This window comes from Psammomys obesus, unplaced genomic scaffold (assembly GCF_907164565.1).
Source record: "Psammomys obesus unplaced genomic scaffold, mPsaObe1.curated_primary_1811, whole genome shotgun sequence".
Taxonomy (NCBI): Eukaryota; Metazoa; Chordata; class Mammalia; order Rodentia; family Muridae; genus Psammomys; species Psammomys obesus.
Window position 1 is genome coordinate 14795393 of NW_026596088.1, and position 15568 is coordinate 14810960.

Genomic DNA, 15568 nt, shown 5'->3' on the forward strand with positions numbered 1-15568 from the left:
CACACACACACACACACACACACACACACACACACACACACACACACCATTTAACCTGGAGGGAGGTGCTGAGATGCTCTCAGAAGCCTCTGACTACATTGTTCAAACTGCCTCTGCCAACATGCTGTTAAAAAAAAAAAGTTTCCACCAAGCACGGTAGCACATGCCTTTCACCCCAGCACTTGGGAGGCAGAGGCAGAAGGATCTCTGTAAATTTTTGAGGCCAGCCTGGTCTACAGAGTGAATTCCAGGCCAGCCAGACCTACACAGTGAGACCCTGTCTCGAAAACAAACAAACAGAAAACCGAAAATAAAACAAAAACCCAAAACAACAAAACACAAAAATAAAAGCAACCCCCACCCCCAAAATGTTTCCATTTTCATGAGTGTGTGTGGTGTATACAGAGGAATGGATGGATGGTTTTACATGTGTGTGTGTGCACACATGTGTGGGTATATATGTATGTATGCATATGTGTCTGTGGAGGCCTGAGGTTGAGAGCCAGACTGCTTTGATTGCACTCTTCACGAAGGCAGGATCTCACCATCCAACCTAGAGCTCAAAGGTCTGGATGGTCTTGGTAGCTACTTTACTGTGGAGGCCCCTGCTGCCATCCTCGGGGGCTGTGATTGCAGTGGGGCCACCACTCCCACCTGACACTTCTATGGACTTCTGGGGATCTGACCTCAGGTCCTCATGCTTGCATGGCAAATGCTCTAACCATTGAGCTGTCCCCACAGCCCTCCAGTTCTCACTTACTGACCTGTGACCCTGCCCTTCCAGAAAGGGGCTCCCCTCAGCTCCCAGACAGCTCTGCCCAGCTTCCTACCCTCTTGTGCCAGTCCTGTCTATACTCGGCCTCTGGTTTCACCTGCTCGCATGATTCTCAATGACCCTGGGCACAGAGGATTCCTAGATTTGCGTCTGCAGCCTGGACTGTTCCCCTGCATCTAAACCTTTTGTCTCCTGTTGTCTACCTGACCTCTCCACGTGGACGCATCGCATGCAGCAAGTCCAAAGTGAACCCTTCCTCACTTTCCCCAACACCTGCTCCACCCGGCATCGTGCCCACTTAAGTCAGTCCTGAAGCTAAGGTGGCTTAGGTTGGCACCATAATGGCCTCTTTGATACCACCCTCATCCTTCACAGAGCCCTCTGCCAGTGCTGATGGCTCTCCCTTCAACTGCACCAGGAATGAAGTCTCCTCCCTGTCACTGCCCTGGGCCTGGCCCCATCGCATCTTGTGTAGATGATAAAAACAAAGTCTCTAGCCAGGCCCCCAGCCCTTTCCTCCTGTGTCCTACCCCTTCAGAATTTCAGCAGAATCAGTCCATAACAGTGAAAGTTGGAGAGCGCCATCCCTGCTCAAACTCCCCCAAGGTTTCTCGTTTACTCTGAGGTAAGGCAGAGGAGTCCCATCTAATTTATCCTTGTGGCCTCTGTCCCTCACATTGCCAAGGTCCCTCACATTGCCCCTTGGCTGTGCTCCTGCTGTGTTAACTGTGCTGTCCCCCTCAGGACTTGAGGTGGGCACCGCCTCGGCCCTCCAGTCCCGGAATCTGCGACTCAGTGTTGCCCCTGGAGCCTTGCTCTGCTGCCGGTGAGCTTTGGTCAGATGTCACCTTCTCAGGGTTGAACTGTCCTGCTACAAGCTCAGCTCACTCTGTCCCCTTTTTGTCTCCCAGTGAAAGCTCAACCTTCAATGAGCGGTTTGATTTCCCTTTTCCTCTGTTGTCTCTTTCCAGGACTGGGATGTGGGCAGCGCTCTGTCTGTTTTGTTTGTTGTTGGAAACTCGCCTTGGGTGTAGCGGCTGCTCGTGCGATGCCTGCTGAGTGGATGGACGCGTGAGCCTAGCTCCAGCCTGGCCAGTACCTGGGTGGTGAGCCTTCCCCTGTCACAGGGAGGCAGCTGTCCCGTTTCCTCTCCAGGATGAAACCTCATCTGGACTCGGCACCCTCTCACTTCTTGCCCCCAATACGGCCCACTGTCTTCTCTTTCCCCTGTTCTTGACTTCGCCTACTGGACTGGTCCCATCTGTTCTTAGTATACAGGAGGCCCGGCCTCCAGCCCACTCCAGCCTCTCATTTCCGGCCAGTCTCAGAAGTCCAGCAAGCTTGCTCTGTCCCTTTATCAATCTCCTGCAATCCTGATGAGATCTTTGCCTCTCCACCCTCTTACTACTAGAAAATTCCCTGGGGCCTGCTTGTTGCTGAGTCCAGGGCACAGGATTTTTTTTTTTCCTGAGGCTCCCCTCCAGCCCTGGACTCTCCCCCCAACCCCCTGCATTCTCTACTCCAAGAGACACTTTTTTTCCTATCTCTTCATTGTTCTACCTCGACCTTAAACATCGTTTTCTTCATGCTTCCACCCAAATCTCTCCTCTTTTCACTCCACACCCACTCTCTCTCTGGAAGAGGTGTCTGCTTCCTAGCTGCACTTCCCACCTTCAAAGACAGTTCAAGATGTTTTGAGCTTCTGTGAAATCCCTAAAGTTTCAAAATACTATCCAGTCAAATAAAATGTGAGTACAGGCAGACTCAAGCAGCAGGCCGTTAGTCTAACCCCAGTGTGCGTGCAAACTTACTGTGCGCACACGTGCCTACACTTTTACACTAGCACAACTGGGAAGGGAGGTGTTTAGGGGAATATTGCAGGCTGCTTTGCTAATGATGATGGGTGATGGTGGTGATGGTGACGGTAGTGATGGTTGTGGTGGTGGTGACGGTTGTGATGGTTGTGGTAGCAGTAATGGTAGTTGTGGTTTTGGTGATAGTGGTGATAATAATGGTTGTGGGTTGGTGTTAGCGATGATAGTTACGGTAGTTGTGGTTTGGGTGGTGTTGTGGTGGTGGTTACGGCGATGGTGGTAGGAATGGTGGTGACGGTGGTGATTTCGGTTTTGCTCGTGTTTGTGGTAATGGTTATAATGTGAGCGGTGGCACCTTTTATTCGGCCCCCAGTATATGCCAGGAATAGGTTAGCACTGACTTGTACTAGGTCTGTTACACTCGTATAAACCTTCAGGCAGAGCATTTTGTGAGCGCCATTTTCTTGCTGGGCTAGCAGAAGCATGGAGAGGGTAAGACACCCAGATGGTCACAGGTTGCCAGCCTGTCTGTGAACATGACAGAACCATTTGTTTGGTTGGACAGTCATGCTCTGTCCTTGACTTCTTGTCCTTCTGAGAGTTGGCAGAACACACCCCTACTCCAGTCATGTCATGCAGTGGAGGTCTGTGAACCACGGCTTGAGAGGCCTTGTTAGGTTGAGCTGTCACTCATGCTCCCACTGAAGAAGCTTGTTCCTGATGGCTGCTGCCCTGTCAGCCTGGATCCTCTGCTGAGGGGACAGGAGGGACAGGCCTGGAAGCCCATCCCTAGACATTCACCTTACAGAGTCAGCCAGCAACCCCAGAGTCATGAAGAGGAAGGAGAGGAGGACACACACACTCCACTGAGATTTGAGAGACATGTTTAAGGTCCTGACTACCAAAGAAGCTTCTGGTTTGGAGCTGGAAGAAATTGGTGTCCTGCCTCCCACCACGGAGAAAAGTTAAGGCTGAAACAGGCGTGGATCAGGATACAACCGAGGATACAGAAACCCACCCAAAGAGCTCAGCAAAGAGAGGGCAAGGCAGGCAAGGAGGCTCGGTGGTGCTGGACGAGGTGAAGGGTGAGGCACCGGCCCCCAGAAGCCAAGGCCACTGCCTTGGTTCAGGGCCTGAGTGTCAGGGGTCACTGTCAATGCTAGCGGGGAGGCACTGGCAGGATGGCAGGCTTGAGCAGGCAGCACTTCCACACATTCCCAGGGGTGTCAGGCCTGCTCCCAAGGAAGGTTTGTCCCTGGCAGTGTCAGGTCCTCAGCAGGACATCGGCTCACAGACACCACGGCTACCCCAGGCGCCTCTGAGGGTCAGGCGTCACAGCATGTGTTCTAATGAGAGCAGAATGTCCGGGGATGTTCAGAGGCCAGCGCACGGGTAGGCAGCTCGGGGCCTCCGGGTCTGCCCCCCGCCTGGAAGCCTGGCCTTTCGGCCTTCTCCTGTGTGTCATAGAGCCAGTGTGTCTGCACTCACCAGTGTGTGTGTATATGTGTGTGTTCGAGTGTGCATGTATGTGAGTGTGAGTATATATGTGAGTTGTGTGAGTGTATGGTACATGAGTGTATGTGTGTCTATATGAGTGCATTTTGTGTATGTGAGTACATGTGTATACATGCACACATGGGTGTGTGTGTATATGAGTGCTTGTATGTGTGTTTGAGTGTATGTGTGGAGTGTGTATATGTGTGAGCATGTGTATATGTGTGTGAGTGTGTATGTATCTGTATGTATGTGTCTTTTATGTGTGTGTATATATGTGTGTCTGTGATTCTGTGTGTATGTGTGTGTATGTGTGTATGCCAGTGTGTGTGTATATGTGTGTGTGTGTGTACACACTCTGCTCAATGAAACCAGAACTTAGAGGCCTCAGAAAGACCCTGAGCAAAGAGACACATTCAGCTAAATGGACATGGGAGGGAAATCATGCTGTCCCAGGATGGAAGGCGCCTCTGCGGGGAGAGGAGGGAGCCAGGCTGCGTCTCAGCCTGTGGGCCCCAGTGGTGGCTACTTAGTCCCACCCCCGAGGCCAGGAAAGCACCAGCACCCCAGACCCTTCACTCTGTCTGAGGCAGAGGGCAGGGAAGCGCCAGCCTCGCCTGGATCCCGGGGACAGACACCAGCCCTCAGCGCAGGCTGCTGCAGGCCCTGGAGCCCCTTCAGTAGCATGAGGGTGGGGCACAGCTCCTTCCTTACAGCTGTGTGCGCTCCCCCGCAGCAAGCAGGCTGGGTAGTTATGTACTGGCCATAGTCCTAAACTATGGTTCTCTCTTTCCACCTCTGTCACTAACAGGCCCGGTCTCCAGCTCCGGGCTGTCAGGACCAATGTCCACAGGTCCTGAGAGTCACCTTAAAGTCCCAGCAGAAGTGAAGACTTTCTAAGAGAGAGAAGACCTGCCTTCCCTTAGGCCATGCTATTGCCACAATGGCTCCTAAGCAACTGTACCCTTCCTAGAATCTCAGGCTTAGGGAAGGAAAGCCTGGTGGGTTTTGGCACCGAGAGACTCCATACAGGGCTGACACTTGGCAGCTCCTGGTGCCTGGAGACTGCCTCCTAGACAATGATGGCTGTGGCCAACCCCCACCAGCATCGCTCTGGTTTCCAGACCACTTGCCCTCTATTTGATCCTAGATCTCCACCGAGACCTCAGAGATGGACTTCAGTGTTTGTACTGGCCACGGGGTGGAGGGTGTGGAGGTGCGGAAGTGGGGGAGGGGGAAGGGGATGGTCTGGTTTTCTTTTTCCTAATGTAGTCACATTGATTACATCTTTCCCTGCTGTTACTCGGCAGAGCCTGGCATGTTAGGACTCCTAAGGTTCAGCTGTGTCCCTAATAACTCTGGTAACAATATGGGGTATGGGGGGGGGCGACCTGGAATTTCTGGAAGGGAGTCTCTACCTCCTGCAGCCATCTAGGAAGGCAGGAAGGGAGGCAGCCTGCGGGCTGTGTTTTATCTTCCTTCTCGGGCTCCTGCTGGGCAACAGTGAATCTCTGCCTAGCACCCTTGGGGCAGGCACTTGGTAGGTGCTCCACAGGTCCACGATGGAGGCTACACCTGGCTAGGCCTGGCGTGGGCTGATGAGACACACTTGACATTGCCCACACTACTTCCTGCCTCCAAGAGTTACCTGGACGCCTTTGTCAGAGACAGTGAGGAGGAGAGAGGATGCGTGTGGCCCGGTGGCCTTGTGACACACTGCTGAAGACCTTGGTGTCCAAGTTACCATGGGAACAGCTGCCAATTCAGGTGCATCCCTTTAGGGTTGGCAGGGGCAGAGGGGCACCCAAACGTGCCTGCTGCTACATGAGCCCTGCTTTGCTACGAGATGCGTGTTGAGGATGACAGGCCTCGGAAGGCAAGGGGGAAACAAGGCGAAGCACTGCGGAGGGCTGACCTGACACCCAGTGTATGCATTCTGCTCCCTGAGAGCTCTGTTCTCAACTGCGGCTGGGCCCCAGCAGGACCTCCCCCCAGCCTAAACAAACTCTTCCATCCTCATGGCAGATTCCCGAGGGACCAGGCAGAGGCCCAGGGTAAGGCAGACTCAAGCTTTGTCAGATGGCAGGAGGCAGGACTCTAGAGCGGAGATCTCTGTCTGAGGGGAAATAGATAGTTGTCTTGAAGAGGCCGGGGATGAGACAAAGAGATGAGAGATGGTGCCTGGGTGGTTTGAATAAGTTTGGCCCTCAGAGACTCATGTGTTTGAATGCTTGGCCCACAGGGAGTGGCACTGTTAGGAGGTGTGGCCTTGTTGGAGGAAGTGTGGCCTTGTTGGAGAAAGTGTGCCTCTGTGGGGTGGGCTTTGAGTTCTCCTATGCTCATGCTCCTCCAGTGTGGAATGAGAGCCTCTTCCTAGCTGCCTACAGAAGCCAGGCTCCTCCTGGCTGCTGTTGGATCAAGATGTTTAGAATTCTTGGCTTCTCCAGCACCATGTCTGCCTGGATGCTGCCTTGCTCACCGCCATTACGATAACCTACTAAGCCTCTGAGACTGTAAACCAGTCCCAATTAAATGTTGTTCCTCATAAGAGTTGCCTTGGTCATGGTGTCTCTTCACAGCGATGGAAACCCTAACTAAGAAAGTGCCTCCCAGCATGCTCTGGGGCCTCTGTCTAGTGTCTACCTACCTTGTAGGGGATCCAGCGCTTCAGATTATCTACAACGTCAGAAGGAAGCCTTCCTAGAGGCAGTCCCTCCAGAGAGGCACCATCCAGAGCCCAGTATAGCGCCCCGCTCCAGAGTCCCAGGCACTGCCCTGGGTTGGCTCATTGATTCTACCTTCCCAAAACCCAACTCGAGAGGCTTCCTTAACTGCTGTTGCACAGAGGGGGCTCCTCCAGGGACACAGTGGGAGCAAAGTTCCAGGGGTCCATGCTGGGATTTCAGCCAAGTTTGGGTCCCTATAGCACAGGGCCCTGGTACCTAGTTTTGGGCTCAGGTGCCCTCTGCTCCCTCACACTCTAACTTGCCTGTCTGGCACCAGTCATCTTCCCTAGAAGTCCTCTTTCATATCTGCATGGACCTCACGGTGCTACAAGGAGACAAGTACTAGTGAGCAGCTGGCTGTGGGGAGCTCTGCCCAGGGAAAGTGCTGGGCAGATAGCACCTGACCCAGGGCACTGAGGAAGACAGATACTCTTTGACTGAAAAGATTTTCGGGGTGGTGGTGGTGTCAAACTGCGATAAAAAACAGTCCACACGAACGAGGAGCATTCCACCTACTCCAGGGGCTGAGCTTACTCTTCTTCCCATTCAAGGCCAAAGGACAGAGCCCTTGTTGGAGACGTAATCTTGGTTGCTATGTTGCCTTTCAGGAAACACCGTCTCTACTATGAATTCTAAGCTGACATTTTCCCTCCCCATCACTGCTTCTCTACGTCCCTTGCTGACTAGGTGGGACAACACGGTTCATTTCCATGCCTTTGAAAGTCAAGAGAGGATATTTTCCCCAGATGCTTCCTTTTTCTCTTCCAGTGTTTACTTCTTGAATTTGCCTAAGTGGGAACTATTTGTTCACAGTCTTTGCTCACTTACCCTTGGGTCATTGCTCAGTAAAGATTACCTTCATCTGGGCCACTTCGGGAGGTGCCCGGAAACACCAGCTTTAAGTGAACTCTGTAAATACCAGGCAATGAACTTCCGTGTTACTGTATTCAGATTTTTCTTTTCTCCAGTCTGACTGCCTAGTTAATATTTTATTTTTTATAATTACATGGTTGGTTGGTTTGTATTATTTGCCTGTTTGTGTTTTGAGACATAGCCTTCTACATATCCCTGGCTGTCTTAGAACTCACAGAGTTCTGCCTGTCTTTGTCTCCTGAGTGCTATGATTAAAGGTGTGTGCCTCCATGCTTGGGTGTTTATTCTGTTTTAAAAATGTAGACAGCTGGGGCTGGAGAGGTGGCTCAGCGGTTAACAGCACCTGTTTCTCTTCTAGAGGACCTAAGTTTGATTCTCAGCACCCACATTTCGCATCTCACTGAAAGAATCAGACTAACTTTGTAACCTATGTTTCTTTTAATTGCCTTATAACTTATATTTGCAAGTTTTAGGCCCATGTTAATTAAAGCCTCTTAGTGCTTCTCCAGAGAGCCGAGGAATGTAAAAGTTCCTGACATTAGCCATCTGTGAAGGCAGAGATAAGGAAGAGAACAAGCAGAGATCTCTACTAAATGGAGAGAAAAATCACCGGCTGGCACTGGTGAGATGAGCTTTGTTTGGAAACTGGGCCAAATGGTCCCAATCCTTCTCCTGACCTTTGATCCAAAGCCTGTAACCCTCACTCCTCAGAACAGACATGGGATGAGTTAATCACCCTCCCACCTTTAACTGTGGATGGCAGAAAATTCCAAACTGACTTGAAGATCAGATATTTATGACAGGGCTGACTGGACCTAAGGGTGACCAGATCTAACCAATTATTTTAAAAGTTAAACACCTCATCCAATCCTAAATCGCCGAGGTAGCAACCCCAGGAGATTCCCACCTTGTGTCTTTTAAAAACTTAAGGTCTTTGTCTCCCAGTGCCACTCCTAGCTGACCAGCAGGGGTGACCCCATTGCGCAATGGTCAAGAGGAACCTCCTGCGTTTTTGCATCGATGGATGATTAGTTTCCTGAGTTCTCTTCATACCTTCTTATATTTAGGCTCTTGCTGGGCCTAACATCACAACTGTGTTTAGCTCTAACTCCGGTAGGATCCAATATTCCCTTCTGGTGCCCAAGGGTACTGTTCTGATGTGATCAACCCCCCCACCACATACTTTAAAAATATTGAAAACTGTAAATGGCTGAATTTGTTTCATGTTTTTCCTACATGAATTTTTTTGCAGTTCTAAAACTCAGAATCACCACCTCATGATCTAACAAATATTTAGTTCTATTTAATATAGTTCTATTTGTCCTGTTAGAAACTTCTTTGGGGGTGGGGAGGGTTATTTTCTTGAAACAGGGTCTCATGTAGTCAAGGTTTTTCTTGAATTTGCAATGTAGCGGAGGATGGCCTTGAACTCTTGACCCTCCTGTTACTGCCTACCAAGTGAAGGCATTGCAGGGATAGCCACCTTGCTGACTAGTGCAGGAACTTCCATTTAATATTTAGCTCTCTTAGACTACCTTTAAAAGGCTAAGGTTGGGGAGGTAGCTGAGTGGTGGAATGCTTGCCCAGCAAAGTCTCAGAGTTGATCTCCCCACCGAGCCTTCATGTTTTGGGATTAAAAAATATCAAATACCAATTATGTAGGATGGAGTAGTTAAACCAAGTCAAACTCAGGCACCCTCTAAGCAGGTCTGAGAAAGCCAACCCAAACAGTTAATTAAGCTTATTTCCCGGAGGACTCTATCAGAGACTTGACTTGGGCCTTCAAGATTTAAGAGAGCCTGGCAAGATCAGCTGTATTTCTGAGCACACAGTAGGTGTTCAGTAAAATGAGGCAAATGGGTGAATAAGCAGGAGTAGAGTTAAGATGAATCAAAATTAAAACAGCAATCTAAGACACGCGCTTCTGAAACGTCAGGGAGGTAGGAGGGCTTTCTGGGGCCCTCTGCTGTGTCTCCTAGGGCAATAGCTATTGCATAGTAAAGGACCCTGTCATTTTCTCATCTCCCCACCTGATTTCTAGTCCCTAATAGCCTTCCTTGAATGGAAGAGAAGGAGACAGGGATGCTGGGTCACAACCTGAGGTGGCCCTGAAGGCAGATTCTGGCACCAGTAGCTGAGCTGGAGACTGGAATCCCAGAAACGCTCTCTGGGAGATGCGAAGGCCCTCATAGTCCACAGGGGTTTTCTTATGCCAGTACTGGAAGCTCAACCGCATCTGGTCTAGCAATGGCAGAAGGACCTCCCTGCAGAGATCTGGCACTGTATGGGATAGTCAAGGGAGACCCCAAGGCCTTCCCTTAAACAGAGTGTAGCTGGGCAGAGCCTGTTGGGTACCATACTCAGAGTGGCCAGGTGGGCCGAGCCTTGTAGCACAGGGCTCTGATGGGCACGCTTGCTGGTTCGAGGGACAGGTGCTCATTCCTTCCTCCTTATTTTTCACCCATCACTTGGCTGGTCCAGTGCAAACCCTGGAAAGACTCATTGTTTTCTCTGGAAGAACCGAAACAGGTGGGATTTTTGGCAAAGCCCTCCCACAAAGCCACGGCTTGCAGGAAAATGGGTTCACACAGCCTGTTTCTAAGAGCTAAGGTCACACTGGCCCTCTCTTTCTCTGCTCAGCATCTAGAACAGCAAAGTACCACACATTTCAGGAAAAGACCCCAAAGCCTGGCACCGGAGTATTGGTGACATTTTCCCAAATATTACCTTTGGGTAATATTTCAGATTGCCCTGGCACAGCCCCCAGAGAGCCCCGGGTCACCACCACAAGTGCAAGCCCCGCCAGCAGTTTAGGAGAGGATGGCTCCCCTAAACTGGTCCCCGTGTTTGAGGTTTTAGAAGCTTCCACGGCAAAGAAGAGAGGAAACGATGAGCTTTATAAAGAACCGTATTTATTTTCATTTACAGCATCAAATATCATAAATAAACCTAAACATCGTTTGCTGTGTGGGAAAATACAGGGTTCCATATGGCACTGTAAATGAATGTCTCTAGGGTCACAGACATGCCTTGCCATGAGATGGGGAGCCTAAAGAGGCTGAGAGCGAGGGTGGGGGGCCTCTCTTTGGTTGGCATTTTAGAGAGGGGAATGCTGGAAGAGAAGAAAAGAGGAAAGGAGAGGAAGAGGGATTTGTACCGGCTGGGCTCTGTGCCAATGCAGCAAGCAAGTGCAGCATGCGGGGCCGGGAGGCAGGCGAAGGGCAGGGTAGCTACATGTGAAATGGCCTCTGACTGTAGCCTGCAGATGCAGGACTGGGCTCACACACACTTCATGCATGTTTTCTGCAGTAGCACAGGACTGTCCTGCTATTCCAGGTAAAGGAGCAGAGAGACCAGGCCATTTAGGCGGATGGACAGGAGCATTGACAGTGGCTTATAGTGAGTTATTTCTGAAGTTCCTTTCCTGAGACCATGACCGCTCTGAGGAAAGCCTGTGACACCAGAGGGACTTAAGAGCCTGGAGGCCTGTGAAAGGCACAGCAGGTCCCTCGGACTCACCATGCTGAAACAGAGGAAGGCCTCGCTAGCTTCATTGTGTTCACAGCACGGAACATGGGTCAAGCTGGCCACGGAGTCTGGGGACAAGCATACTTTTAAAACCTCACCAAACCGAGTCACTTATGGCTCCAAATTGAAGGGATTGGTGAGCTTTGTATTGGAACTGGCTGAAGAAGATATCCCCAGACATGTCCTTTTCTTAAAAGAGGACACTAAGAAGAAATGTTTTCAAAGCTGACAGAGCCCTCCTTTTATCCTATTGTCTCACAGTCATGGTGAACCCTCCCAAGAAGACAAAAGGCTTTGAAAGTGCAACTGAGAAAGCATGCGTAGGGGCCAGCCCAGGATTGGGGGTGGGGGTGGGGGGCACGCACTTGTTGTGGACCCAGGCTTCTGGCTGGGCTCTGGGCTTTCAAGCTGACCCCCGCCCCATGCTGTTAACTGCTCATGCCTCTAAGGAGTATGCAAGACACTCACAGTTAGTGCAACCAGTACCACCGACGCGGAGGATGGGGTGCGGAAAGCGGGTTAGGGGTTGTTAGTACCTCTCTGAAAACTGTCAAGAAAATCAGTCACCTTAGAGCAGAAGTGTCAGCCAAGGAGTGGGTGTAGGACTGGAAGGCTGAAACGCACTGGCGGCCACAGTGTGAGGTGGAAAGAGAAAGACAGAAAGGAGGACTTAGTGAGGGAGTAAAACCAATCCAAATCACAACAGGAAAAGGCACTGGAGGCCAGAGACAGGGAAGCCACTGTCCCCCCCCCCCTCCCACAAGAGGACTGCTCGCTTAGGAGAGACAAACCTTCCTGGTGATGGCCAGCTACACATCCCCAAGAGTGCCTGCACAGGGTGCAGAGCATCCGAACCCCACTCTTGTCCACAAGCGTTCCCAGGACCTTCTGCCCCATTAGCCTCCCCGGTCTCCATTTCACTCTGGGGTCTCACACTCACCCCGAGATTCATCTGTACAGTAACTGTCTCCCAGGACCCGCCCCCGCTGTTGCTCACCAGGAAGGTTCAAGGTCTCAGAACACACAGATGTCTCAGCCTTGTGGCTGACACACCCTGTCTGTCTGAGTAATTCAAACCAGCCTCTGTATGGCTATAAATGACTTTTTTTTCCTTCTTTTTTTTGAGAGTTCACTCTGGCTTCCCAGAACATTCCACAAAGCATCCCAGCCCACCCCAAACTGGAGAAAAATCACTCCAACATGACCTCAAGAATTCATGTGACATAATGAAACATAGGACTCAAGGACCCCTCCCATCATGCTTGACCACTGAAACCCCAGCTATAAGTAGGGCAGATACAACGTAAGTCACCACACTGGCAGCAATTACAACAAGGCCAGAGGTGCTGGTTCCCACAGACTTGCTCACAGCCATGCCTTTCCCATGACTTCAGGGCAGAGTCTCTAGAAAAGCACCCCTCTTTCCCTGCCCTACAGAAGCTGATGTCAAAGCTTTCACGGTGCTGAAACCAGACCTTTCTAATCTCTAGAGGGCACGCTAGTGGCGGCAGCTCTGCATAGCTGTCCTGATGACTGTAGCTACCCGGAGTACCTGGAAGGCCCTACCAACCCTCTAGCTGCTCAACCTGCCACTGAAGCTGAGCATCACAGTGTGGGGTGGGGACAGCTGAAGGCTCTTTCCAGAATGGAAAACACTATGGGCTTGAAGCCACCCAAAGACCAGTCACTCTCCTTTTTCTGGGGCACTGGGAGAAGGCTTTCTGGCCGCGTTGTTGAAATATGCAAGGCAGCCATGTGACTGAACATCCAGGGTGCCACCAGCAAGGCTCACAGATCAGGGCCATGCTTCCCATAGGCCAGCAAGTACCCCCAGGTTCAAAAGACATCAGGGAGAGGCAGCCTGACCATGACAGACTGAGTAACTGCGGCTCAGCCTGCAGCCTGGGTCCAGGGCTTGGCAAGGATGAAAATGGCAGCAACTGAAATAGTTTGTCCTCAGCATTCACATCAGCCTGACAGAACTATTCAGGGTCAAGGGCCAGCAGGCTTTTGATTTGGTGGGCATGAGGGATATGAGCAAAATACCTCTCCCCTACCCTGAGGACAAATGGCACATGGCTGTGTGCTTTGGTAGATTTTGGTTTATTTCATCCCTCTACTAACTTCTTTTAACCTCATTATGTTTTTACATACATGTGTTTTTGAAACAAACAAACCCAGCACCCACTGTGAACAAGTGGCACCTGGATGTGTAAGTCCAAAGGTATTGGTCATGTGACTGAACCCTTTCTTGTGTGTCTCTAGTCTCAGCTCACTAACTTTGCTGGCAGGAAAAAAAAAAAAAATCTCAACTCACTGCCAAGTCCAAGGGCCTTTAAAACTGGTAATAACAGTTGAAACAGTTAAAACTATTGATACTTGTAGAAAAATAGTGCTTTCTTTTTGGCTTATGAAAAGTTAAAAATTGAAATGTAAACCCAGAAATATGGCTCGCTTTGGTATGAAAAACAAAACAAAAGGACACAAAGCTGTTAAAAAAACAAAACAAGAAAATCCTTCATGTTGTCCCTGGCCCTAGCACCATGAATAGATGCTCAACCCTGTCAAAGTCAGGTGGAGAAGGCCAGTGGGAAACTCTTTGGCTTGGAACTATTGGCTGAAGATGTCAGAGCAAACTACAAATAGCGCAGTCTACGCTTGGAAATGTTATGGCACTGTGGACATCCTGAACCTCACCGCAGCTTCATGGGGATGAGCCTGAGCAGCCAGCTGCGGATGCGCTCCACCGATTCCTCAGACTCCCTGTACATGGCCGCCAAGACCTCCCCGAAAGCCCAAAGCAGCAGCAGCCCCAGGCTCAGGAGCTCAAAGGTGAAGCAGTAGTCCTGAGCATTGTCCCTGACATGGTGGCCAGCAGCCTGTAGGAGTCCCTGCGTCCACCTAAGCAGGCTCTGGGGCAGGTCGAGCAGGCCTCTTGTCAGCCTGAGCGGCCAGCTCAGGGCCTTCCTAAAGAAGGAGGTGGAGATACCTGGGGGGCTGCCTTCTGGTGTGCTGATGGCCGCCACTGCACAAGAGCTTTCCGGGGGAGCATCCCTCCGAGGTGCTTCTGGCTCCTGCCATGTCCCTTCCTCCTGAGGGAGAGAGCAAAGCAATAGCACATGAGTCTCAGAGGCTGCCTCCAGCAGAGCAGACGGAGCCCGCCGGAGCCCGCCTTCATGGTTTTGAAGGTGGACACAGCTTGTTTTTAAGGAGGGAAAACTCACCATGCCATTCATTAACCTTCAAGATATGCGTGCCCTTCGACTTGCACGCCTCTACTGCACTGATATGTAGTACATAGATAATTAGAAATGGGGGTAAAGATTTGTATGCAAATACATTCATTATAAAAATCTTTGCAAGATTAAACGCCATAAAAGCCCAGCAGGATGGAACTGCTGAAACAGATCAGTGACTATGTGTAAAATGAAATATTTTAATAGTATTAAAAATCACACCCCCAACTCACAGCATTTAGGAGGCAGAGGCAGGTGGATCTCTGTGACTCAAAGGCCAGCCTGGGCTAACTATTGAGTTCCAGGCCAGTCAGGTTTACATAGTGAGATCTTGTTTCAATTAAAAAAGAAAATTTTATTCTTGGAATATCAACTCCCCTCTTTTCTCCTCTTCCTTTCCCCACCTTCTTCCCCTGCCTGAACTGCCCCCTACTTTTGCTGAGTTACAATGTGTCTAAGTTGCTTAGACAAATCAAATTCAAACCTTCCTGCGTCTACCTCCCAAGTGCTGAGATTATCCAGGGGCTGGAGAGATGGTACAGCGGTTTAAAACCCTGCCCTTTCAGAGGACCTGGGGATCCAACACCCTCTTCTGGTGTCCATGGCACCAGGCACACATGTGGTACACAGACATATATATATATATATAACACCCATATAGCATAAAATGGAAAAAAAAGAATTTCAATATCATGGAAAACTGGTCTTGATACCCTGTCAGCAAAGAAGAAGCCTAGAAAGCTATGGAGGTGGCATCTACTCTCTTAGGGAAACATCTGGGAGGAGGGACGCTGGACTACAATGTCACATGACCAGAATGTCAACTGGTCATATGTGATTTTATTGTCCTTGTTTTTATTTACCTTTTCATTTTCCTATAGCGAGGAGCCTATGAAAGCCCTTTAGGAAAGTTCAGGTTGTGGGTTTAAATTGGTGCTAGGTGATTGATTGAACTGGAGAGAAAGTATTTCCTAAGAGTTGCCAGAGGGGGGCGCTACCACAAACCATCGATAAGGCCAGTGACTGCTTTCAAAGCCTCGGAGGGGACCTGGAAACATGGCCTTCACCCTGCAAGCAGTTCCCCTTGGCTCCCAGGCATGGGGGGGGGGGAACCACAGGGCT

General features: G+C 50.4%; 1 protein-coding gene across 8 annotated transcripts in view; it reads right to left on the minus strand.

Moving 5' to 3' along the window:
* The window catches only part of Mical2 (microtubule associated monooxygenase, calponin and LIM domain containing 2), a 180082-nt gene that overhangs the window by 46035 nt on the left and 118479 nt on the right, over positions 1 to 15568 (minus strand). For 4 of the 8 annotated variants that reach the window (XM_055627671.1, XM_055627670.1, XM_055627669.1 and 1 more), the window contains one exon: positions 14200 to 14302. In XM_055627671.1, coding sequence (XP_055483646.1) covers positions 14200 to 14302 — 103 coding nt within the window. Of the gene's footprint in view, positions 1 to 10578; positions 14303 to 15568 lie in introns of those variants that run through there. The other 4 variants (XR_008722473.1, XR_008722472.1, XM_055627673.1 and 1 more) reach the window with 3 other exon arrangements.